The following is a 27,242-nucleotide window of genomic DNA, read 5'->3' as shown; positions in this document are numbered from 1 at the left end:
TCCCATTGAAGAATAACTTCTCAAGCAGCTGGATCCATTGAACTTCACAAAGGTGAGCACTGGAAATAATGCACCCTTGATATTCTGGAGCTCCAGGCTCATCTGCATCCTTTTTTCATAGCCTCAACCTCAAGAGACATCCAAGAATATCCAGAAAGATTCTATAGCTACTAGAGATGGGAACAGTCTGTGTCCCTTAGTGTGAAAGGTGTTCAAGACTCTCCCTCTTCATATACGAAAAAGGTCAGAAGGAGCCTAATTCATCTTAGATTTCAAGATGCTGTTCAAGTTGACTTTTAAAGAAAATGAAATTTAAGATGGAGGATAGTTGCCACTATTGCTGCATTCTCTCCAAGAGATGTACTTAGGTGGGGAATGTGGCAGAACCTCATGTGCATATTCCAATCAGATCCTTTCATCAGGAACTTCTTTAGTTTACCTATAGAAATAATCTATACCAATACAAAATTTTATCTTTTGGCCTGTCCACCATCCACAGGGTGTTCATAACGGTGTTGGTCATGATTATAGTTAGCAACAGATGTTTCTGAAATTATCTGTACCCATTTCTAAATATAGTACTCATCTGAACCTCCTCCTCAAGGGCTTCACAGGAAACAACCTATTTCATCTTCTCATTTAAAACTGTCATTTTAATTTTAATTAACTTTTTTGGTCCACCTGTACTCCAGAAGAAAAAATGCTTTGATAGGTAGGTGATGATGATGATGTCAATACTTATGCCTATTTTCAGTCACTTATTTTTGCCAAATCTGACTGACTGAAATTATCCATGCTTGCTCTTAGCATACATGGGAAAGGAATAATGTATTATGCTTTCCACTTATCTATTTTTTCTCTCTCATTCCTGGAAGCAATGGTGGAACCATTTTTGCTAAACTTTTAAAAACACCCGTCTGAGGCTAACAGCTTATTGTTTACTTTTAATCCTTTAATTGAAGGGGTAGAGGACTGTGGTGTAGATCTTAAAATTCAAAGTTTACCTCCTTCCCCCTCAATGAACAAAGCAGAGGCAACATCTCTCTGACGGTTTTAAATAAAACTACCATCCAAAGATCTTGCATACAAAAAGCTCTACTGAAACACCACTAAAGTTGCAAAGTTCAAATTGTGTGTGCAGTCTTAATTCAGAACAAAGTGTATATGTTTTATGAAGTTTGTGTGATAACATTATTATTTATCCTACTTAAACCTGTCTCATTAGGTGGACAGGAGTCACAGTGAGGGCTGCATGAGGAAAGAAAGATACCTTATTTAAGGCAGTGGAGTAGGACTCTAAGGGAGCTGGTCTTTACTGGGCTTTATCATTGCCCTAGATGACTTTAACCAAGACTCTTATACTCAGTGGTGAGCTGCAGCCGGTTCAGGGGAACCGGTTGTTAAATTTAGAAACCCTTTTAGAACCGGTTGTAAAGGGCTTTTAAATTTAACAAAGGCGCTCCACAGCTCCCTGCCCTGCCCCCAGCCCCAGCTCACCTGGCTCCAGCTCTGCCCTCCTCCTCTGAAGGCTCCCCCTCCAGGCTGAGAAGGAAGCAGCAGCTTCCTGCAGGTGGGCGGGGGAGGGGGAGGCACAAGGCGGGCTCTAGGCACTGCGTGTCCCCGGCCCCAGCCCTGATCCCGACTCTGGCCAGGCGGCACGGCTCCGGGCTGGCCCTGACTCCGGGCGGGCCAGCGACTCTGGCTCCCAGCTCTGGGCTGGGCCCCAGCCCCGGTCCCCGGCTCTGGCCTGACCAGTGGCTCTGGGCTGGCCCCTGATTTCGGGCTGGCCAGTGGCTCTGGCCCGGCCCCCAACTCCAGCCCAGTGCCCGCGGCTCCCAGCCCCGACTCTGGGTGGCACAGCCCCCATCTCCAGGCAGCGCGGTAAGGGGGGCAGGGAGAGGGTGTTGGATAGAGGGCGGGGGGTGGATTAGGGTTGGGACTGGGGGCGGTCAGAGGGCAGGGAACAGGGGAATTGAATGGGGGCAAGGGTCCTGGGGGGGCAGTCAGGAAGGACCAGGGGTTGGATGGGGCGGTGAGAGGCAGTCAGGGGCAGGGATTCCAGGGGCAGTCAGGACAGAGAGAAGGGGTGGTAGGATGGGGCAGGGGTCCCGGGGGGCCATCAGGAATAAGAGGAGGGGTTGGATGGGGTGGCAGGGGGCAGTTAGGGGATAGGGAAGGGGGGTGGATGAGGCAGGGGTCCTGGGGGGTGGGGCAGGACCCTCTTGTGGGGTGAAGAGGAGGGAACCGGTTAATATTTTGGCAGCTCATCACTGCTTATACTGCATATGCAGTGGTGGTGTACCCATGTTGGTCCCAGGATATTAGAGAGACAAGGTATCTTTTATTGGACAAACTACTGTTGGTGAAAAAGACAAGCTTTTCAGCTTTCAGAGGGCTTACTGGAAGAAGAGTTCTGTGTAAGCTTGTAAAGCATCTCTCACCAACCGCAGTTGGTCTAGTACAAGTATTACCTCACTCACCTTGTCTCAATACTGCATGGTCACAAGTGGGTCATATCAAAGTTGCACAAACCCTCCTAATTCTGGTATCTTGTATAGTTTCAGTCAGCCACTCAAAAGTTACGTTGTTCTAAGGTAGGAGTTTTTTTGCTTTTTTTAAAAATAAATATATACAAAGCAAAAGCAATGCTACAGTCCCTTCCCTTTTTAAAGAAACACATCTTTCCCAGGCTGAAACTACTCATAGATGCTGCTGCTTTTAGTAAGGTGACCAGATTTTCTTCAAGTGAAAAACTATTCCATTGGCCATGAGCCTCAGTCAGTGTTCCCTCAAAATTAATTCCACAGGTGTGGAATTAATTTTATGTACACCAATATGGAGGTGGTGTGTGACACATGACCTTCATCGGGGTGCATATAACAAAATTCATGAGGTAGGGGGCGGTTCAGGACAGGGGCAGATGGGCTGTGGGGCTCTGGGCTGGGCATTGGGGTGGAGGGGGTGAGGGCTGCAGCTGGGTGTGGGGGCTCTGGGGTGGGGATGGGGATGAGGGGTTTGCAGTGCAGAGGGTGCTCTGGGGCTAGAAAGAGGACTCCCTAGGGCAGCCCTAGGCTCTGTGCAACTCCCCTGGCTGTAGCAGGTCCCAGCTGGCCAGGTTCCCTAAGCACCTGCATGGTGCTAAATTGGCTGCTGCATGGCCATGCAGCTTACAGAGACCTTAGGCCACAATCCCTGCTCTCAGGGCTTGTCTATATATAGAGTGCTGGTATACAGATGTCCTGATTTTATAGGGATAGTACAGATAGTCGGGGATTTGTCTTGTATAGGTACCTATTACCCCCTTCCCTCCAACCCTATTTTTCACACTTGCTATCTGGTCAAAATAAGCACTGCAGCAGCTCCCATTCAGCCTTGCAGCTGTAGCTGCTACCTGCACTGATGGGAGAGCATCTCTCATCAAGCAGTTACGCTGCCGGCCCGAGCGGCGGTAGCTATGCCTGTGGGAGAAGGGCTCCACTGTAGGCTTGTCCACAGCCCTGAGCGCTCCACTGTAGACTAAGCCTCTGCTTGCTGTGAGGTGCCAGTAAGAAGTGCTCCAGTGCTGAGTTGTCCCCTTTATCTGTTTTTCACGTGGAGTGCTGCTGTGTGGGATGGTCCCTGCCTGCCCACCGGGGGGGGGGGGGGGCGGCCCTGTGAGAGGGGGTGGGGTGGAGGGTGAATAAATGTTATGCTCTAAGGTTGCCCCAAGCTGGCACGTGCTGGCCTGGCAAGGTCGGGGTCAGACAGCAGTTCCAAGGGCTGGCGATGTTCCCCCTTCCCACCCTGGCTGGCACATGCACTGCCGCTCTGTTTCAGCAGGGCAGGGCTCGCATTAAGCGGTTGCTCTATGGCAGGGGTGGGCAAACTTTTTGACCCAAGGGTTACATCTGGGTATGGAAATTGTATGGCAGGCCATGAATGCTCATGAAATTGGAGAATTGGGGTGCAGGAGAGGGTGGGGGCTCTGGCTGGGGGTGTAGGCTTTGTGGTGGGGCAAGAAATGAGGTGTTCAGAGTGTGGGAGGGGGCCCCAGGTGGGGGCAGAAGGGAAGGGTTCTGGGTGGGGATGAGGGATTTGGGGTGCGGGAGGGTGCTCTGGGCTGGGACTGAGGGGTTTGGCAGGAGGGAGGAGGATCAGAGCTGGGATGCAGTCGCCAGGTGGCGCTTACCTCAAGCAATTCCCAGAAGCAGCCCTCCTGTCCCCCCTCTCCAGCTCCTACGCGGAGGCGCAGACAGGCAGCTCTGCGCGCTGCCCTGGCCATAGGTGCTGCCCCTGAGGCTCCCATTCGCCCTGGTTCCCAGCCAACGGGAGGTGCAGGGGGCACTTGTGGCGGGGGCAGGGGACTGAGCCCCTTGGCTGCCCCTGCGCTTCGGAGCCGGGCGCTGCAGGCAGCCGGGGCCGGTGTGGAGCGGGGCGCTCAAGGGGCGGACGCGGCCCCGCTGGGTATTTGCCCCCCCCGGCTCTATGGTGTGGGGGGGGGGGGGTCACGCGGCTCGAGCGGCTCCGCAGCTCGCTGTGCCCAGCGGCGCCCTCCCCACGCGGCGGGGCTGAGGTTCTTTGGCGCCTGCGCAGTTGCGGGGAGGGGGCGTGGCCAGCGCTACGGAGCGGCTGGGAGCGGCCTCGGGGCCGTTCCGCGAGGCCCTTGTTGCCGGTGGGGGTTGGGCGGCTCGATGGCGACGTTCTTCGGGGAGGTGGTGGCGGCCCCGTCCCGGGCCGGGGTGGACGACGAGGAGGAGGAGGCGGCGGGGGAGCAGCGCGAGGAGACGCCCGAGGACCGCGAGATCCGCAGGGAGCTGGGGAAGAAAAGGTGTCGCGCGGGGGGGCGCGAGCCTGGGGGAGCAGCCGGAGCGCGCGGGAGGCCGCAGGGCGCGAGCTCGGGAGCCCGGCGGTGTCCGCGGCGGATGGTCCCGCCCGGGGCGGGGGCGATGCTGCCCCAGCCCCAGCCATGCGGCGCCCGGACGCGGTTCGGGGTGAAAACGCGGGATCGGGCCCGTTGTCTTTATAAAACCTCGCGCGGGGGGCGGGGGGGGCCCGATCCCGTGCAGCCCTCCGGTGTGGGAGGCAGGTGCGGAGCGGCCTGTGCGCAGCGCAGCTTCTGGGCTGAGCTTAGTTCCCTCCCGGCTTGTCTCTGTGGGTGTCGGGCAGGAGTCAGAGCAATGTAGGGCTGGAAGGGACCTCAGGCGGTCACTGGCCCAGCCCCCTGTGGCGAGGCAGGACTGGGTATACCTGGCCCATCGCCGGCAGCTGTTGGGAGGGGTTTCAGAACAGGTTGGACCAGGGTGGGTTATGCCACAATATCCCTAAGCGTTTTCCAGTGCTTAACTAGCCTTAGAGCTGGATATTTTTTTTTCCTAATATGGAACCTAAATCGCCCTTGCTGCAGATTAAGATAATTACTTTGATCTCCCGCCCCACCAGCTGCACATGTGGGCTTTGTAACAGCCCTTAAGGGGTTTGAAGACTATGAAGTCTCTCCCCTTTTAAGCCCCCTCAATTGCCTCTGCTCAAGACTAAAACATGCCTAGTTTTGTTTTGTTTTTTTAACATTTTAGTTTTCCGCACTTCATCATTTTCATGTTTTTACTCTGGACTCTCTCCAGTTTGTCCTCAGTTTCCTATGCTCAGAACCACACATGCAACTTCAGCTGAGGACTCACCAGTGCTAAATAAAGTGGGTCAAGACTTCCTGTGTTATATATCTGACATACCTGTTAATACACCCCAGAATGATAGCCTTTTTCATAACTGCATCAGCTAGGGGACCACAAATTGAATGAGTCAACAATAACCCCAAAATTCTTTTCGGCAGTACTACTGCCTAGCCAATTATTCCTAATTTTGTAGACGTGCATTTGATTTCTTGCTTCCTAAGCGTAGTTCTTTGTTTGCATTCATCTTTATTGAATTTTGTTAATTTCAGAGCAGTTCTCCAATTTGTCAAGGTTGTTTTGAAGTCTATTCTTGTTCTGCAATGTACTTGTAGCCCCTCCCATCCAGGTGACATTTGCAGATTTTATAAGCATGCTCTCCATTATCCAAGTCATTAATGAAAATATTGAATAGTACTGGACTCAGGACAGAGCCCTGTGGGACTCCACTATATACATCTCTCCAGTTTGACTGCAAGCCATTGATTACTACTCTTAAACTGGTTGAAAGACCATAATCTTGTACCTACCTTATAGTAACTTCTTCTAGATGACATTTCCTCAGTTTGCTTATTAGAATGTCATGTGGTACTGTGTCAAAAGCCCTACTGAAATTAAAATATATCATATCTACTAGGCTAGTAACCCTGTCAAAGAAGGAAACTAGGTTGGCTTGACATGATTTGTTCTAGAGAAATCTATGTTGGCAATTACTTAGAACCCTATTATCCCCTAGATGCTTACCATTTGATTAGTTAATAATTTGTTCCAGTATTTTTCCAGGTGTTGAAGTTAGATCTGTAATTCCCCAAGTCCTTTGTTCCCTTTTTAAAAACTCAGTCCTATGTTTGCTCTTCTCTGGTTGTCTGGGACCTCACCTGTCCTCCATGAGTTCTCAAAGATAATTGCAAATGGTATTGAGATTACTCCAGCTAGTTACTTAAATGCCCAAGGGTGAACTTAATCAGGTTCTTCTGATTTGAATACATATAACTTATCTAAATATTTCTTTAACCTGTTTTTTCTCCGTTTTGGCTTGTGTTCCTTCATTTGTGTAACGTAGGATGATTCTCACAAAAACAATTTTTGTATTGTCTTTCCAGATCATAGAGAGAGGTAAATGGATCTAACCTTATTGCACAACCTGTGTTCTTATCCATTGTTTGTTTTGTTTGCATTTAATCTATTTCTTTTTCTTTATGCTAGGGAGGTCCACATCCTTTGGAATTCGAAGTTAAGTGCATCTACTGGAAGCTTTACAGATGAGCAGTTTCCTTGCTCTAAGTTTATATTGGCGATAGGACATAATTCTGTAGGTAAGTAGTCCAGACTGAGAAAAAAGCTTTAGAAACTCTATACAATTGTTTTGCCCTGCTCCCACTGTAACTTTTGAATACTGAGCAGTAGCAAGTAGGAACATGGGGAAGGTGTGTGTGCTAAGATAGCGCTTTTCTACTTGAAGCCATGTTTGATTTTGCTTTGGGTCTCACCATGACTGTTAAACTCCTTTTTATGCAAAGGATAGCAGCAATCTGGGTTCCTGGCAAAATGGGTAGAGAATTGCAGTGCTCCTATAGGAGGCATTCTGACCATGCTCTGGAGGGATTTTAATTACTTCCGTTTTTCATTCAGGGGATAAACTTTTAGATCTGATGTTGGTGAAGAGAACTTTCCAAATGTAAATTGAGGTAATGATGCGTTTTTAGACAGCACCAATAATTCTGAAGTTGTACATTGCTTTGCCATACTGAAAGTGTCATTACTTTATTTCTTTTGATACCTGCAGGAGGTAGCATTTAAAAATACATTTTTTTAAAAAGTATCTATCCCATATGGTTATCTGACGCTTCTTGAAAAATGCAAATGATCCCATAAAGATGACTTCATCGCTCGTGTCACTTTCAGTCTGCCACTCAGAAGCTAAGAGTAGGAGCAAAGGCAGGCACTGAAACTTTTTACAATGGAATGCAAATAATCTGTTTTGGGACACGTAGGGTAGCAGAGATACAGTAAGTTCTCACTTAATGTCATCCTGGTTAACGTTGTTTCGTTGCTGATCAATTAAAGAACATGCTTGTTTAAAGTTGCGCAATGCTCCCTTGTTGTTTGGCAGCCGCCTGCTTTGTCCACTGCTTGCAGAAAGAGGAGCCCATTGGAGCTAGCTTGTGGGGGCTTGGAACCAGGGTGGACCGGCAGCCACCCTATCAGCTCCCTAAGTTCCCTGTGTGGCAGCTGCCCAGCAGACTGTGAATTGCCAGGCAGTTCAGCTGTTCCCTCCCCCCACTGTTCTGTGCTGCTCCTGCCCTCTGCCTTGGAGCTGCTTCTGGGAGCCTCCTGCTTGCTGTGTGTATGGTGCTAATGTCAGGGTGTCCTCCTGCCCCCCATCTCCAGAGAGCGGGGTGATCGGGGGGTCAACAGGACAGGGCTCAGGACTGGAGGGAGCTTGCTGGCAGCAGCAGCTATCTCAACTTGCTGATCTACTTAAAAAGGCAATGTACTTAGAGTGGGGTCAGCATAATTAAAAGGCAATGCGCATCTCTCTCTCGCGCGTGCACACACACAGTGGGTGTGTCTCTCTGTCTCTCTCTGCCATGCTGTGTCTCCTCCCTCCATTCCTGCTGCCTTGTAGAATGTGAGGCTACATTAACAACACTGTGTTAACCCTTGAGGGCTCAGCCAAGTGCTAGTTCATCATTTAGCAGTCAGGCATTCCCTGAAAAATATCCCACCCTGTGACTCCTCCACCTCGGCCAAGCTTCACAATCATCCTTGCTGTGTACAGTATTATTGTTTGTTTAAAACTTATACTGTGTGTGTGTGTGTGTATGTATTTATGTGTGTATGTATATATACACCTCTACCCAGATGTAACACGGTCTTTGGGAGAGAAAAAATCTCACCATGTTATAGGTGAGACAACATTACAATGGGGGTAGGGAGAGGAACCGCTTTTACCACTCTTCTCTCCCCCCTCCTCCCCCCAGCTTGCCACGCCAATCAGTTCTTTGACCCGGCAAGCCTGGGAGGGAGGAGAAGCGGAGGAGGTGGAGGCAGAGGTGAGCTGGGGCAGGGGGGCTTCAGCAAATAAGGGGGGGGGGGCGCAGGGGAACCGCTCCCTGCCCCAGCTCACCTCCACTCCTCCTCCTCCCACGAGCATGCCACTCAGCTCTGCTTCTCCTCCCTCCCAGGCTTGCCGCGCAAAACAGCTGATTGGTGCGGCAAGCCTGGGAGGGAGGGGGGAGAAGCAGAACTGCAGCGCGCTCGTGGGAGGAAGCGGAGCGGAGGTGACCTGGGGCAGGGGGGCCTCAGGGAGGGCCGCAGCAAGTAACTGGTGGGGGGGAGGGGGCACAGAGGAACCACTTGCAGTAACACAAATTCGGATTTAACAAGGTAAAGAAGCCCCGTCCCCCGGAGTGCTGCTTTATCGCATTATATCTGTATTCGCGTTATATCGGACCGCATTATATCGGGGTGGAGGTGTATATGTCTTTTGTCTGGTGAAAAAAATTTCCCTGGAATTTAATTCTCCCTATTTACACTAATTCTTATGGGGAAATTGGATTCGCTTAATATTGTTTCGCTTAAAGTAGCATTTTTCAAGAACATAACTACAACGTTAAGTGAGGAGTTCTGTATACCTGCTTGTCCTGCCTTATAACAGCCAGGAAACTGGGATGGGAGTATAATAATGAAGACACCTCTCTCTTGCAGTGTGAGTCCCCACTGGTAGGAAAGAGGAAAAGCTCCTTCCAGCAGCCCAAGGGTGGATTGGCACTTCAAATTTCCGAACCCTATTTAAATCTAGTCTTGACCAGGGTTTAAAGATGTAGTGTGAGTTTGAACTAGCTACCATAATCTAACTCACATTCTAAGCCTTGTCTTAACTAGTTAAGTTGTACTTTAGCACTTGGTAAGCTGGTCAAGCTAAAGCCTGGGCTTTTTGCTTCCCCCCCCTGGCTTTAGCTTGACCACCTTAGCATGTGCTAATGTCCAGCTTGCCTGGTCTTAACTAGAATTTTTGAAGGCGTGTACTAGTTTGAACTAGCTGATGTGGTCTGAAACCTCTTTAAATACTAGTCTAAACAAAGCCTCAGAGAGTGGAGCATTGAGCAGAGTAGGATAGGAATTCTAGCACCTTCCTTTTCTATCAACTAGGGATGAAATCTGACTTTCTCATCAGGGATTTGCCCTTGGATTTTACTTGAGGGGCCTCCCTTCTTTGTCTCTTAATATTGGTTTCTGATCAGTATGCTTAGTCTCTGGCTAGGTGGTGTCTGATAAATTCTTCAAGCCCTACTTTTGATCACTTACTGTAAATTGTGAAGTTCACTTTTGGCAAAAGCAAGCAGAGCCTTGCTCTGAGTTTTGGTACTGAGGAAGAAGCTAGTACCAAAGCCATGATTATGTGGATTAACAAGATAAGAAAAGCTGCTTCACTCATTAAGGCAAAAGTGCAAGTATTATTTGAATAGTACACTCCTGCTATTTACACTACTTGGGTTTGATATGTTTCAGAATTGAAAATTGCATCATGGTCACTGTGATGGAGGCTTATATTGCCATGTGGGAGGTGTGTTTTTGAGATGAATGTAGCACTCATTCCCTGGGGTGGTGGAAAATAGCTGCATACTAGCGTGTTCTGTTTGAGTGTCTAATAATGAGAGATGAGTCTGAAAGGGAAAAGATTCTGAACATATCTTGTAGTTTCAACCAGTTAATGAATGCAGTAGATTTGATACTGATTTTGAAGGGAGATGGTTCTCTCTGCACAGTGGACAGTGTCTGTTGCGTCAGTGACAAATAAGGGTCAACGTTTTTCTGTTTATTTTGTAGTATCTGATGAGAAAAACAAAATATTTCATGTGACACAAAAAGTATTTAGAATATACAGAACATATATTTGATTAATATGAACTGTGATTTTTTTTTAAATGACATTAATATTTAAGATTACTTTAATTCTTGATCTTTCCAGGTAAAAGGGTACTAGAGTTTGTGGTTTTGTTGCAACCACTAACTTAATGTAATTGATGAGTTCTCCCCAGAAAACCCCAACCAGAAACAAACTGTAGTAATCCAGTTCAAGAGGTTTTACATGACTTTTGTTTTAATGGGAATGTCTCATCTATCTGATATTACTATATAAACTAATACTGATGTTGTTCACAGCTTTCCTGTCCTCATTTGTTCTGAATTCTGGATGCTGGGAAGCAGTTGGCTCTGTCAAATTGTGGAATGAGTGGTGCAGAACATCAAATACAAGAAGTGTTCTTCCAACAGATGCTTTCTGTTTATTCTACAAATTAATATCTGATCCAACAGTAAGTGGCATATATGTTTGCATTTAGAAATGATTCTCTCCCCTTATCTCTTTTTCTCAACAGAAAATCAGTAAGAGAGTCCTTTTCAGAAAAGAAAACCAGTAAGGTTGCAGTGTTCTTAGCTTACCACATAAAAAAACGTGATTTGTCAGCTAACTTGATGAGGTTGCTGAGACATGAGCTGCATTGCAGGAAGTTTAGGGTACTCAACTCTGCCACGTAGCTGTATTAAATTATGGAATTCAAGGATACTTCTAGGTGTTAACTTCCACCCTCAAAGTCTAGTACTAATAGGTGTTCTCTGTGAACATTTTTGGGTCATATCCTCAGTTAGCATAAACTGGTGTAATAAAGCTACATTGACTTACACCAGATGAATATCTGGCCCTTTATGTGCAGTACAAGGAAGATTCATGGCAAGATGGAGTGCTTCATATCAGTTGCAGATGGAAAAACCTCATTGAAATGGTGGTAGTGTATAGTGTGAGTGTAATCAATATCATGTTCATGTAGAGTCAATATCTTTTTAATATGAGACAGAAAGGGACTGTAACTGAGTTGTCTGAATCACTTGTTTACAATTCTGTCTTTTTAGGTATTGTTGTGCCAGTGCAATTGCTATGTGGCTGAAGATCAGCAATTTCAATGGCTTGAAAAGGTAAAATTGAGATTAACGGGAGTTAAGCAAAGAATTTTTCTGGAGGGGGGGAGGGGACCTTTTATAAGAAAAACAAAACATCTCCGCTTAGAATGCTCAGTTATTTTCTATATCACTTTCTCCCCCGCCCCCGACTCAGAAAACTAAATGTTGTTTGAATTTTGTACCAAGAAGTTCTGTCTAATCCCATTATGGCTAGTACTGGTTGCGTCTGCTGTAGTTAAACTTTCTAAAACAGTTTCCAGAAGAGAGCCTCTGTTTTCTCATACTCATTTTCAGAAACATTTGCCTTTCAGGATTAAATTTTCCATTGTTGATTTCAACAGAGGTGAATTATTCTAACCACTTTTGAATTATGGAAATATGGGGGAAAAAATTGAGTGTTTTTGGTGTGGTTTTTTTTGTTTTGTTTAGGAAAGAAAAGTATAACAGCACTTGGCTACGGCTGCCAAAAATAACTAGTTTGAAACTTGGCATGGACAAAGTCCTCACTGAGGAGTGTGTGTTCTGCTTTCTTTGAGGGAGAAATGCTCAGTTCCTGGCTCTTTTGTTTCATCACTATAATTCTGCCATACAGAGAGGCTGCTGCTGGAACAGTTCACAATATTGTCAACCCCAGTCACTCAAAAGGCATGAGTCAGGTCTGGAACTATTATGTAATCAACTTCAAAATCATGAAATTCTTAAATATTGGGTTATTTTTGTTTGCCTTCTAGTTTTTGAAGTGTAGTGTACACTCAGGTCATATTTTTCATGATCTTTTTTTTCCTGCAACCTCATGGGTTGTGAACTTTTTTTAAATGAAAGCTCAGATTCACATAATCACTTGACTTCAGGAGCTGAAGTATTAACAAACACAACAGATGTTGCGAGGCTTAGGTAAAATCATAAGAGGAGTTAATATTATGCAACTTGTGTAAAAAGTTTGTAGCAGTTTCAGTGAGGCAGAAAGGAAAATAAAATGTGCTTTACAGATCTGCAAAGAGATTTTTAAAATTGAATTGTACCTATATATATATAAAATAAAAAAGGTACAATTCAATTTTAAAATCTCTGTGCAGATCTATAAATATATATTGATGATATATCTTAGGTAAGCAAACCAACCAATGTCATGTCTTGTCTTTCCTGGTTTGGGGTTCTAGGAAGCTTGTTGTTCTGAGCTCGTGTGTGACAATCGATGGGGCAGAGATGCTAATCTGTAACAAGTGTTCTATTCCATTAGGCATTGCAGTTAAATAGATGTTAATAGAAACTTCAGCTTTCTTTTTGGTTAGCAGTTTGACTAAAAATCCCCCTTCTCTTCCTCTGCTGCTCTTCACCCCTCCCCCTCTGGTGCCATTGCTCTGCCTTCAATCTCTTGTGATGTCATAATTTTGCTGGTTCTTCAATGACTACATAATCTCTCCCAGGGAAAGCATAAATCATCAGAAGCAAGTCTCTTTGTTTTCAAGTTATAGGGTAACAAAACATTAATGTGGGGGATTAGTTGCCTACCTTTAGGAGTAATTTATTGTTTGGCTGCCATATACATAAATAAGAGAACTTCCGTAGCATATTTCCCATATTGTTCCTTGTCTTCTTCATGGTGATGAATCCTAAGAAGGTGGTGGGAGGGATATCTGCACATTTTTACTAACGTATCAGTTGTAAAAATGACAAGACCATGTAGAAAATGAAGCCATTTTTAGTAAGTGTGTATTGATCTTAGAGTAGAAAGTAGTAACATCTGAAGGCTGTACATGGAAGAGTAAGGGATCCAAAAATGTATTCCTATTAGGGCTGTCAATTAATCGCAGTTAACTCTCGTGATTAACTCAAAAATATTAATTGCAATTTAAAAAATGTATTGTGCTTAATCACATTTATAACAAAAGAATACCAATTGAAATTTATTAAATATTTTGGATGTTTTTCTATATTTTCAATATTTGTATTCGGTGTTGTAATTGAAATCAAGTGCACAGTGCTCACTTTATATTTTTATTACACATATATGGACACTAAAAATGATAAAAAATAATTTTTCAATTCACCTCATACAAGTACTGAACTGCAATCTCTTCATCATGAAAGTGTAACTTGCAAATGCAGATTTTTTTGGTTATATAACTGTACTCAAAACCACAACTGTGTAAAACTTTAGAACCTACAAGTCCACTCAGTCCTACTTCTTATTCTCCCAATCGCTAAGACAAACAAGTTTGTGTACATTAACTGGAGATACTGGTGCCTGTTTCTTATTTACAATGTCACCTGAAAGTGAGAACAGGCATTCGCATGGCACTTCTGTAGCCGGCGTTGCAAGGTATTTACATGTCAGATATGCTAAACATTGGTATGCCCCTTCATGCTTCGGACACCATTCCAGAGGACATACTCCCATGCTGATGATGGTCATTACAAAAATAGTGTCAATTAAATTTGTGACTTTACTCCTTGGGAGGAGAATTGTATGTCTCCTGCTCTTTTTTTACCCGCATTCTACATATATTTCATGTTATAGCAGTCTCAGATGATGACCTAGCACAGGGGTGGGCAAACTTTTTGGCCTGAGGGCCGCATCGGGTTTCAGAAATTGTATGGAGGGCTGGTTAGGGGAGGCTGTGTCTCCCCAAACAGCCAGGCATGGCCCGGAACCCCTGCGCCATCCACCCCTCCTGCTGTCTGTCTCTGACCACACCCAGACCTGCTGCCCCATCCACCCCCCTCTTCCTTCCTGACTGCCCCCAGGGACCCCTGCCCCCTCCACTCCCTTCTCCCTAACTGCCCCCTTCACCGCCCCATCCAACCTTCCCTCCCTCCTTCCTGACTGCTCCCCCGGGACCTCTACAACATCCACCCACCTCTTCTCCCTGTCCCTTGACAGCCCCTGGAACCCCCACCTGTGACTGCCCCATCCAACCCCTTCTCTCATTCCTGACGGCCCCCACCCTGGGACCCCTGCTCCATCCACAGCCCCTGCTCCCTGACTGCCCTCTGCCGCCCCATCCATCCCCTCCCCTCCTACTTTTTGCCATCTGAACTAAAATGAACCCAGTCTTCTGTAATTGGACTCCATTCCTGTATTAGCATAAACCTCACTTATGGTGGAATTCATATTTTCATTCCAGGTTTTTGGCTGTATGCGGGAGGAGGATCTGCAAGTAACCATTCTTTCAACATGTCCCGTAACTGATTATAAAACCCCTGAATCCACTTTAACGCTTCCTTCTCCTTTTCTGAAAGCTTTAAAGACAAAAGACTTCAAAGAGACCATCTGTTGTCCACTGCTGGAGCAGCCAAATATTGTACAGGGTCTCCCTGCTGCTGGTATTATGCAACTTCATTTATATTCTTGCATTCATTCATTTATTTTTTTGCTACATTGCAAGGTTATGCTTGTGTCCTATGCTAACTGTTGACATTTATTGGTGAATGTTAATTTTGAACAGCATAACGTTTAACTGATTATCCTAATTTTAAGTTTATCCTCCAATTGCGTAACATTACATCTTACAGTATATCTTGAACCAGGAGTCACCCAATGAAATTAGCAGGCATAAGGAAGTACTTTTTCACACAACACAGAGCCATCCTCTGGAATCCTTTGCCAGGGAAAGTTGTGAAAGCCAAAAGCATAACTGAGTTAAAAAATAATTAGATGTGTTCTTGGAGGATAGTCCCTCAATGGCTATTAGCCAAGATGGTCAGAGATGCAACCCCATAGCAAAATGGTATATTACTTAAATTGAAAGAGATGTTATGCAGTGTGGATTAGATTATGTTGATGTAACAGTCTTTTCTTTTTGGTTATATATAGTTCTGAGTTATTGTCAAGTATGGCAGATTCCTGCAGTGCTGTATCAGTGTTACACGGATGTCATCAAACTGGACACTGTTACAATTGAAGCATTCAAGCCTGTGCTTTCTTCTAAGAACCTGAAGAGTTTAGTCAAGGTAACGCTTAATTTTAAAAATTAGTGGAAAGTTCCCTCTCTTTTAGTATCGGAGTGTCTGAGGTTGTAGACTAATAAGACTTAGATGTATAGTATTTGAGAGAGACAGACTTGGATTAACAGGCCATCCTGAATATAAACCTTACAAATTGGAACACTTAAATGCCTTAAACTGCTTCCATCTGTGATTAGCCTCTTAGCAACAGTGTGTGAGAAGCTCTAGATTCACAAGAATCGTTTCATTTTTGAATTTATTATAATCTGGTATTCAAGTGACTATTGTAAATAGAACTTCCTATAGATCTTATTAAAAGCCTCTAAGCTACTCATGCTGCTTACTGGTCCGTGAGCTAATATCTTACCACTGTGCATCCGTAGTCAAAATGGTGCTATGCTATTAGCTGTGTATCAGATGGGAGCCATTCTAGATCTCATTTAAACATTATTTTGAAAACGTTAATTTTTTTAGTTGTATCAACTTCTATTAAAGCTGAAAGAGTACAGACTTCAGGGACATATTAATCATAAAGGTCCAGTTTTTTAAAGTATTTTTGGCCTTGGTATGCTCAGTATTGCAACACCTAATGGATTTAGAAGCCAAAATCTCATTTTTTTCAAAAGGGATTTAGGAGCCAAAGTCCCCATGATTGTCAGGTCTTCTGAGTCCTAGTCCAGTGCTCTATCCACTAGGCCACACTGTCTCCATCAGCAAGCAAAAAGTTGAATATTTTCCTTTTTTTTTAAATGTTTTGAATGAACATGTTTATAGAATGACTTCTGTAAAGTACTCACCCTGTTTTTGCCGGTTGAACTTGAATTTAAATGGAAAAAGTGGTTGGTAGGAGAATCTTTGAAATACGCTGTTTTCAGCTGTGACTGAGATGCAAATTCCAGCTTTCAGACACCACCTATGAATTTTAGGATCCAACAAGGCTTCTAAATTGATAATATTAGAACTTTGTTGAGGGGAAATAAAAATACAGCCTCTTCCCCCTCCCTTTTATGGGTGTAACTATTTGAGCAAGAGACTACAGGTTAACTTGTCCTAGTGTGTGATTAAACTGGACACTCCTTTGGAGCTTTCACTAGCTCTCTAGATACTTTCTTTCATAACCCATGACTCTTATACAATAACGCCTCACTTAAAGTCGTCCGGTTAACGTTGTTATGTTGCTGATCAGTGAGAGAACATCCTTGTTTAAAGTTGCACAATGCTCCCTTATAACATTGTTTGGCAGCCACCTGCTTTGTCCACTGCTTGCAGGAAGAGCAGCCTGTTGCAGCTAGCTGGTGGGGGCTTGGAACCAGGGTGGGCCGGCAGCCCCCCATCTGCTTCCTGCTCCCCTAAGTTCCCTGTGTGGCAGCTGCCCAGCAGACTGTGAATTGCCAGGCAGTTCAGCTGTTCCCTCCCCCCACTGCCATGTGCTGCTCCTGCCTTCTGCCTTGGAGCTGCTCCTGGGAGCCTCCTGCTTGCTGTGCGAGGTGGCGGGAGGGGAAGAGGAGTGCAAATGTCAGGGTGTCCCCTTCTCCTCTTCCCCCCCCCCCCCTCCCCTTACAGAGCAGGGTGCGGAGACACAACAGGGCTCAGGACTGGAGGGAGCTTGCTGGCAGCAATTGCTATCTCAACTTGTTGATCTACTTAAAAAGGCAATGTACTTAGAGTGGGGTCAGCATACTTAAAGGGGCAATGCACGTGTCTCTCTCTCTCATGCAAATGGTGTGTGTCTGTCTCTCTCTGCCATGCTGTCTCACCTCCCTCCATTCGTGCCGCCTTGTAGAGCGTGAGGTTATATTAACAACACTGTGTTAACCCTTGAGGGCACAGCCGAGTGCTAGTTCATCATTTAACAGTAAGGCATCTTGGGAAATATCCTACCCTCTTCCACCCTCTGATTTCACCACCTCAACCAAGCTTCATAATCATCATTGCTGTGTACAATATTAAACTGTTTGTTTAAAACTTATATTGTGTGTGTGTGTGTGTTTTCACACACACACACACACACACACACACACTCTTTTGTCTGGTGAAAAGAATTGGATTTGCTTAACATCGTTTCGCTTAAAGTAGCATTTTTCAGGAATATAACTACAATGTTAAGTGAGGAGTTACTGTTACTGTTAATGTTTTAATCATATTGCTGTTCACTGTAATAAAGTTTTTTGAGTGGGTAGGAAAGAGTATGATTGAAGTGTTGTGTAACCTATTAGTGATGACTATTTCTTTATTTTACTAGGATATGTCCAGAAGTGGAGAGATACTGAAGAAATTAGTGACAACCAATGAAATTCATAATAACATCTATACATAAAGATAAAGTGGACACTTATCACCAACCAGTACATTCAAGTCTGATGTGTGCTTTTGTCAACTCCAATTGCTTATTTGAAGATATTTTGGAATTCTAGCTGCTTCTTTAAAAGTGGAATAAATCCTAATAGATTTTTTTAAATATTTTGAGGTACTCTTTATTTGAACATTTTTCAGTGCCTAGAATGACTTAACACATGTCAAATTTTCTTCCTTCACTAGATGGGAGTATATTTTTAACAGTTTATTAACTCAAAGAAGATGACTTGAGGATTAAATGCACATTTTTCCCTTAAGTGGATTGAATGACTTGTTTTAAATATACACATGCTATATTCAAAACAGAAAAGTAGGTTTAATATCTAATGATGTCATACTTTTACATTTATTTTGAGTTATAAAAGTTGAGTTGTCTTAAAAATCTGTGGGTGATCTGAATAAAGATACTCAGAAGTTTTCAAATTTTATATATAAAATATTTATATGTTAAAAATATCATGGTAAAGACATATTGGAAACTTACTAATGCAAATGGTAGAATCCTGAATTGTATTTTTACACATAATTCCATGTTCCCACCCGTTCTGCTTGTCAGCTATTTGGAAGCAGGTGAAATATGTGACTCCATTTTTACTTCACTTTAGAACTTGCCTCAATATTTTAGCCGGCGGTCTCTTACATAAAGAGAAATTATACTTTATGGTAGTCAGAAATTTTGCAGGCCAAAACTGTTCCAATAAGCTTTTAATCTTAACAGCACAATGTGGTCCATGACTCTTAGGTACTGCACTAATACAAATAAGAAATAATAATCAAAACTGACTTTAATATTAAAAGTCTGTCTACATCCATACAATAAAAATTTGCTTCAACCATTTTAACTGAGTTGACAAAGGAGTAGTAAGAACAACAGTCACCTTTATGCTGAATAGGAAATTTTCAAAGAGAAGCAAATAGTTTAAATGTTCAGTATTTAAAGTTAAAATGATTTTAGAGGTTAATATTTTAAGAACCTATGGTTTATAATGTTGATCTGACTGTTTTTAAAATTAAATATTGGAATTGGCATAAAGTTGCGGTACATTAACTATATATTGTCCCTGACAGTGTATTCAAGATCATAATTGCAAATGTGGCACGAAGTGTTAATATTCTGTTGTAGCCAACTGCATCAGAGTGCTGTTACTACAATGAGAACTTTAAAATGTATTTGGGTCATTTTACAGGAAAGAAAGATTACTTTGAATCTACTGTGGCTTAGATCGTTCTCAGCATAGTCAGTTTGATTTTTGATTTTTTTTTTTTTTGTGAAAGCTCACTGGAATATTTATAACAGTATAGTTTTGAGTCTTAACTGCATTACTTTGCCTGGTTCTGAAATTTCTGACTCACTTTATATTGTGCTAGAATCTCAACTGCCCCTGCTATATTTGGCTTATAGTGTGATAATTGATGCAAGTGAGGCCAAGTCTTCAGCAAATTTTATTAGTGTAAAGCCTCTCATCATTGGGTACCTTCATTTAAAGTACTGTTAATATAGTAAGAGTTTAGAGCTCAGGAAAACAAGTGTCCACCACTATATAAGTGGTATATTTTGAAACATACAAGCAAGGAGAACTTTTTTCTTTTTACTTCTAAACCAAATTTTACTTAGTTTGAAGAAAACTTGTTTCTACGGTTGCTTTGTAGGTCTGACCTGAGATGAAAATATTTTTGCCATGAAAGGATTGTTCATTAGCTACCCCAGTTGCTTGCTTATACATTTCAAATGTGAATATTTGTTTATTATAAATTGAAGATTACAGAGGAAAAACTTGAATAAATAACAATACTTGTAAACTTTTACAGCAATGGTTTTCAACCTTTTTTCATCTGTGGACCTCTAAAAATTTCAAATGGAGGTGCAGGCCCATTTGAAAATTTTAGATGTAGTCTGTGGACCCCCAGTTGAAAAGATTGCTGTTAGACATAGTGTGCGGACTCCCAGGGATCTGCAGACCACAGGTTGAAAACCACCATTTTACAGAAATAGAAAGTATATTTCTAGTGTTTGTCTTGTTACCACTGCAGTTTGCAACTGTTGAAAATAGTTCCTCAAATACAGCTGAATTTATTCCCAACTTATACTAAGCAAAAAGGAAAATTTATGTATTTACTATGAAGATTTTCTTTTGAAAAAAAAAAAAAACCTCTGATAAATCCAAAGTCTAGCAATCAAAGCTAGAAAAATTAGAACTGGGGAATCAAGTGTATACTGTATTTCTAACAAGGAGTAACTTATCGGGATGTGATCGAGTCTTCATAACTTGAAATCTTCAAGTCAGGACTGAATGTTTTATAAAAGATTTGCTCTAGTTCAAATTCGTCTCACTGAATGAATTACCGAATGAAATTGTGTGGTCTTGACTATGCAGAAGATCAGATTAAATCTAATGGCCTGAAAATATATGGGTCTGATCCAGTGCCAACTGATGTTCATAAGACTCTTTCCATTAGCTTCAATTGGCATCAGCTCTTGTTCTGTGAATCCAAAATATCCAGCATCTCTAGTATGAAAAAACAGAACAGTGATTTGCTTTTTAAAAAACCCTTTAGTCTTTATCAACATGGATTCCAGAGGCAGCAGCTTAAACTCCCTTCCCCACATAAAATTCCCAACCACAATTCCCCCCATCCCAAACACCTGCCTCAAGTTGGAAGAGCTTTCTTTTTACAAATCTTATTATAGAGGACCTAGAAGCCACCCCTGGATATAAGCTGCCCAACCCATTGTTATAAGATGCTTGCAATCTGTTTTGAGAAGCTATAACATCTCCCTATGTTGCTTGCAGTAGGCCTTTGAAATTCTGCAGGGAGAAAGGCACTTGTCTGGTTCCAGAGGTTTTTTTGTCCCATGAAATTCTTTCAAGTTTGGTTTCTCCTCTTTTGCTTCATCATACCAAAATAATACATTCTAATCTAAGACTGGGCTGATGGTCCCACCAAAACAGTTGCCATAGTACAGGGGTAGGCAACCTATGGCATGCATGCCAAAGGCAGCACATGAGCTGATTTTCAGTGGCACTCACACTGCCCGGGTCCTGGCCTCTGGTTTGGGGGGGCTCTGCATTTTAATTTAATTTTAAATGAAGCTTCTTAAACACTTTAAAAACCTTATTTACTTTACATACCACAATAGTTTAGTTATATATTATAGACTTATAGAAAGAGACCTTCTAAAAATGTTAAGATGTATTACTGGCACATGAAACCTTAAATTAGAGTGAATAAATGAAGACTTGGCACAGCACTTCTGAAAGGTTGCCAACCTCTGCCATAGTAGCTCATGCTGCACTGGGCCTCCCTGGAACAAACAGCTGGGCAGGGCTCCCTCCACTAACTCCACCCCTCAGACCCAGTATGCAGCCCCTGCACCTCTCTCCACTTCTACCAGGACATCATATGGATAAGGCGCTTCCTGAATCTCCTGGGGTAGGGAAGAGAAGGGGAAGAGAAAAAGAGCCAGCCCTAGGGTTCCTTCAACAGCTACATGTTGGATCTACCATGTCTATCCCCTCTCTTGGGTGCAAGCTCTCCCTGATCACCATGCATGACTCCAGCAGGCCATTCTACCTTTCCCACACTCCAGCCTTGTCATGCTCCCAGCTAATGCAGTTAGTCCTGTAGCTCGAGTTGCCCTGTACAGCTGAACAGTCAAGAGTTCAAACACTTATCAGTGATACATGATGAGGGGTTGTTACAATTACAGATATTTTTTACCTTTTTCCTTTTAAAAAAAAGGATATTACACATCAAAAACTGCTTAAAAACATTTATTAAGGTTGCAAAGTCAAGTGCTCAAAAGTAAGGAATGACCCATGCAACCTTAATTCAGCCCCCTTGTGCATAACATGCATGAGGATAGTCTTGAAATTACATAATTGGATAGTATTTTTTCCATAGGACCCCTGCCTCATTAAGAACAGGATGGAGAGTGCCCAAGGAATGAATCAGAATTCTGTAGTTAAGGAAGTTGTTTGTAGGATCCCAGCTTCATTTGCTCTAGAAGTTGGAAGATGTGTTAGCAAGCAAGGTAGGAGACTGCAGGAAATGAGATGATGGTCTTATGGTTAAGGCAGGTGAATCCCATGTAGGAGAACTCATTGCTAACCCTACCTCTGTCACAGTCTTCCATTGTGATGCTAAGCAACTTATGTAAGACACAATTTTGGCATGTGGCCACTAACTCTGAATTCCTTGTTTTCTGGTTCAAAGATAAGAGACCTGGGCCTGATGAGCTGAAGTGCTGAGTACTTACAACTGCAACCTATGTTGATAGGAGCCATGGGTGATCAGTCCCTTTGTAGTAAGGTAGTATCAGCAGGAATGAGTCCCAGTCGTGGCTATGCCATTGTTTTACTGTGTCTTGCTCAGGCAAGTCTTTTTACCTTAATTTTGCCATATGTATAATAATGGTCTCTTATAGGGAAGCATTTAGTTACTATGATGATGAATACCCTAGAAATGACTGAGGAACTAAATGCTTCTCTTTTCCTGCCTGTATTGCAAGTTTTGGATAGTGTGCAGTAACTAATGCACTAATTGAATGGTGAGGTTAAAAATATTGTGAACAGCAGTTTCAGATCCAGAACATTCCTCATTCAGTATCTAGGATAGGCAAGGGGTCCTGAGGGAAAAAAATACCATGTAATTAGACTGTTATGATCTACGTGTTGTCGGAGAAAAACTCAGTTCTCGCTTTTTCGTTTGGGTGCAGCAAAATCAAATACTTTATTATTTCTCCAGTAATTACAATGGAGGGAGAGAGTGCCATAGGACACAGGGTTGCCCCAGTCCTGGACAGGTCTCTCAACTGGTAAACAATTACTGCAAGCCTTTATACTTTTGTTACAGACAATAACTAGCAATAATACAGACAATAGAGAGCAACAACTACATTTTGTTTATACATAAGCCATTCTGCTATCTTGTTTGTCTCACTGCTAAGAAAAAGCAAGCCTGCATATTTGGTTATCAGTTACAAGGTCGTAATAACTTTGTACACAGTTCTTTCCCTATGTCTCACACTATCCTTGCTTCTACAAATCTCACGTCATCAGGGTCACAGCTAGCCTAACTCTTGCTAACTGTCTGACATGCATTAAAATTCCCTTCAAATCCTTGTTAATTCTTTCCCTGCTTCCACAGTGTACATGGAGGCCAAATGAGGTTGCACGGGCAACCTACATTCTGGCATTTCCTAACTTTCAATTGCTTGACTTTGCAACCTAAATAAATGTTTAAACATAATCTTTGTAACATAGTTTTTGTATATGACAATATAGAATACAGTGTTTGTTGGTGTTTTTTAAAAAAAAGCTATATTGCATGGGCTTTTAAATGTACATTTCTAAAAACAGATTCCTACCTAAACAGTTGCTCAAAGGAACATGCATAGCTACTTGGGTTTTAGCCAAGGGGTTGCAGCAAGCTTCCACAGTCCTATTGTCCACCTTGCATTTGAGACTGATTAGGATATTTCAGATATTGAAATCACTCTGGTCTGACTATCTCCTAGACCATTTCAAGGGAAGGACTATTTCATGCTCATATTGTTGACAAAACTGGGTTATTTCATCACAGCCTCATAGACTTTAAAATTGGCCCATTATTTCTAATACAAAGAACGGAGGGGCGGGCAGAATAGTCTCACAATAGCTGCTGAACCCAGTGAGCAATTGTGCTGCTCCCTTCTGACCAAGGTGCACGTGCATGACCAGTCCTGCAAAGAAATAACAATAAAGTTTGCTGACCCAGGGGCCTATGCTGCTGTCGCGAGGTTGTCACGGGATAAAGACAGCCAATATGGAGGAAAAGAGAGGACAGTGGGAAGAGTTCAGAGCTGGTCATATAATAGGGTAAGGAGCATACTCGACAGGACCATGATGTGCCACTGTCATCCTTCTAGGGCAATAGATACAGGCAATTCTTTTCTTTGTGGTTTATGATGAGCTGCTCTAAAACACTTGAACATACAATTTAAATTCAAATAGTGCCAAATTTGGCTATTTCTCTCAGCAGTGTGTTTGCACAGTCTGTATTAAGCAGCAGGAAGCAGCAAATATGATATGGCTTTGCAGTAGCGTATGTGAAGAGAGGTGCACAGGGGACATGGATTCAGCCCAAAAGACTGCTCAACACTCTCTCTAACACTTTTTTTTTCATATTTTCTTCCCCTTTGGCATTAGCTGTGTGAGAATTTATGCAAAGAATATTTACTTTGATAATTACTGACATATAGCAGAATCTCCTTTTTTATTTTTTTATTTTAAACCAAATCGTATATTTGGTTGGCTTTTTTAGTCTTATTCCATGATAGTGTAGCAAGTACATTTTATTTATTCATTAACGTATATTACACCTCTTACACTTTCTAGGTGTATGTAAGCATTTAAAAAAAGATAAATCCCTATTTTTTTTCCTAAGAACCCCTCCTGCAGATTAAAAGAAACACACACTACTATACTGATTGAACAGGTATCTCTTGGGTAATTGTCACTGTAGGGAATAGCAGGTTCTCTTGAAAAAAACTGCAGGAGTGAGTTTCCTGAGTTTGTGTGTGCGTTTGTGTTTACCACAGCTATTTGTCTGTGAATACTCTTCACTGTGTCTTGCCAAGCACTCATTCAACTGTTTCACTGTTCTGAGAATAACAGCAGACTAAAAAGCCACGTAAGCAAATGCAATCTTTTTTCCTTTTGCAGTGATCTTTGACTCTCACTCATTTTCCTTTCTAATGTGTTCATGTTCATTTTAGCATACAACTACCTGAAGTGATTGGGCCCTTAAATGTACAGAAATAAGAGCAGTCTTTTGAAATATTTTCATTAGCCAGAGGTGGGCCATATAATGCTCTAATTTTAAGAATTATAGTCTCCCACTAACAACACCATGGTTAAGGTAGCACCAGAATTTTCTGTTCTACAGGGTCTGTACCTCAGTGTCTCCCCTTTTTTTGGAACCCATTTTATAAACACACCTTGGGGGACTTGAACCAAATTTTATCCACTAATTAGCATGTGGAGTGATCTCCAGTGTGTTTGGTGTTTGAAAGTTCTTGGATTTTTAGGACATTTGGGAAACCACAACTTTGGAAAGGCCTGTTTCCCTCTCCTCACCCCTCACTCCCATGCACATTCTGGTTCATTTGCATACTAGGGGAGAGTCACTATTGCCCTGGTTGTCCTGGAAACGTGGCAACAGCTGCCTTTGATAACTGATTTACCTTAGACTAACACAACATTACCAACGGGGATCACAGGAGGGAGCTATAATGAAAGCAAAGGAGACTGGATTTGAACTGCGGTAAGTTGCACTGTTTTCTTTCAGAGGGCAAATGTTTACCTTCCTTAAAAGAGTTACATGAAAATAAGACAAACAATACACAGGAAAGGGAGCTGCAATTTTGTATCTGCTTCTTACAAAGTGGGGGCTATGATTTTCTGAATATTTGCCTTTTACAAAAATTGGGAAACTGTAGCTCTGAGTTCCTAGTCAGTTCTCTGTTGCATACAAATAAAAATATCATTTAGCAGTTGCAGGAAAAGTGGAGTTCCATTTATAAAAAAAGTTTCACAAAGATAACAGCAACAAAATGAACACTGAAGACAATGAATGTGTGTGCTTTATTATTGAAATGGCACATATAAAAAATTCACTTCAAAATAGAAAATTCACAAACAAAAAATGTTTAGTTAAAGGTGGCTCTGGTCAATAAATCATAAAAATTAGAAAACACAAAACTAAGGATTAAAGAGCCTGAAAAGATTGCAAAATCAAGGACTCACAAGTTGGGAAATGCCAGAATGAATATTGCTAACCCCCCACTCAGCCTGGGAGTGCTGGGCGGGCAGGCAGCAACTGCCCCCCTGCTGCCCCAGAGCATGGGGGTGTGCACCCCAACTCCCCTGACTCAGAGCACCAGGTGGACAAGTGATGTGTGCCCCCCCAGCCCTGGAGCACTGGGTGGCGCAGCCCCTGCAGGCTTCCCAGAAGAGGAGCAGCCTGCATGGGCTGGGGCCAAGCTGCAAGCAGGTGGGGGCCACATAGGGCTGTTTGGGGAGGCACAGCCTTTCCCTGCCTATGCTACCTGCCACCCTGGTAGGCCACTGTTCTACTCTTGCATCTGATTAAAGCTCATGCTCTAAAACGTCTGTTAGTCTATAAAGTGCCACAGGACTCTTTGCTGCTTTTACAGATCCAGACTAACACGGCTACCCCTCTGATACTGTTCTACTCTACTTGTCTCAGACATGCCTCATTGCCTACTAGGGTGACCAAATGTCTTGATTTTCTAGGGACAGTCCTGATTTTTGGGTCTCTTTCTTATATAGGCTCCTATTACCCCCCAGTCCCTGTCCTGATTTTTCACATTTGCTGTCTGGTCACCCTACCGCCTACATTGCTATTTATATCCATGGTAACTGGGCATGCAGTGCCTGTAGTCTATGCACTGCCAAAAGTGTAGATGTACCCTGTATAACTATATTTACCCTGTGCATTTTGTCATAGAGTTATCTGCACTCACTTAAGTCCAAAGAATAATTGTAGTGTCTGAAGCCCATAGCCACTATTAAGTGGGAACCATTCTGTACGGTACTTGTAGGGTAAAAAACTGAAGTTCTAAAATATGCTGTGCAGATCCCCAAAGGTGCTATAGTCAGCATGCTGCCCTCAGACACAAAGAGAGGGGTGTGTGTGGAGATGGTGTAATGAAGTGGCTTGAGAAGGAGGCTCGGAACTGTCAACTCCTGACATCACGTGCCTCTGCCATTGACTTGCTATGTGTCCTTGGCCAAATCACTTAAGTTCTTTTTTTTAGCTTTGACACCTTTCAAATTGTCCAAGGTTCTGGGTGCTATATAAAAAAGTAAGTTAGTGACAAGGCACCATGTACTATGTGGCAAGCTTGACCTCAATTCTCCTGCAAAGCCCCCTGAATTCTGCAACATTCTAGTGCAGCAGACAAGGGATTTTCTGCAGCTTTAAGTAAACTAAAAAAATTGAAGTATTTATTGGATTAAATGTAAAAGCAAATAATACAATTGGTATAGTATTTCCTGTGTTATTTGATTTGGGTCAGAGTCTGCCAATCCTTAGTCATGTTAAGTAATACCTTACTAAAAATAGGAATAATTAGTAAGTATGATGGGGCTTAACCCTCATCACCTGCAAGGCAAGGAAAAGACTTTTAGTTATTAATTGTACTCTGCACCTGGAGAGTGAGGAACTAATTGCCTCCTGGCCAGAGGAGGTGGAGCTAGGTCTTATAAGTAGAATGAGAGAGCAAAGTTTTGTGGAGACAAGTTGGGGGGCAGACCATCCCCC

At 43.1% G+C, this 27,242-nt stretch overlaps 1 protein-coding gene across 3 annotated transcripts; it reads left to right on the top strand.

The window, feature by feature from the left end:
* The first annotated feature begins 4,655 nt into the window (after positions 1 to 4,655).
* On the top strand, positions 4,656 to 18,015 carry PSMG1 (proteasome assembly chaperone 1). Of its 3 annotated transcripts, none has more exons than XM_045002489.1 (8): positions 5,138 to 5,671; positions 6,712 to 6,764; positions 6,855 to 6,964; positions 10,818 to 10,969; positions 11,565 to 11,627; positions 14,741 to 14,939; positions 15,430 to 15,566; positions 17,803 to 18,015. In XM_045002489.1, the coding sequence occupies exons 1-8, from the start codon at positions 5,618 to 5,620 to the stop codon at positions 17,875 to 17,877; spliced, it is 843 nt and encodes a 280-aa protein (XP_044858424.1). In that variant the 5' UTR covers positions 5,138 to 5,617; the 3' UTR covers positions 17,878 to 18,015. The 3 variants fall into 3 exon arrangements, with proteins under 3 accessions (XP_044858423.1, XP_044858424.1, XP_044858425.1); XM_045002490.1 differs by lacking the exon at positions 5,138 to 5,671 and adding an exon at positions 6,545 to 6,562; XM_045002488.1 differs by lacking the exons at positions 5,138 to 5,671; positions 6,712 to 6,764 and adding an exon at positions 4,656 to 4,807.
* The last annotated feature ends 9,227 nt before the right edge of the window (positions 18,016 to 27,242 follow it).

The sequence above is a fragment of the Mauremys mutica genome, chromosome 1 (genome assembly GCF_020497125.1).
Source record: "Mauremys mutica isolate MM-2020 ecotype Southern chromosome 1, ASM2049712v1, whole genome shotgun sequence".
Lineage (NCBI taxonomy): Eukaryota > Metazoa > Chordata > Testudines > Geoemydidae > Mauremys > Mauremys mutica.
Note: the sequence above shows the minus strand (reverse complement) of the source record. Positions and strands in the feature narration are given on the sequence as shown.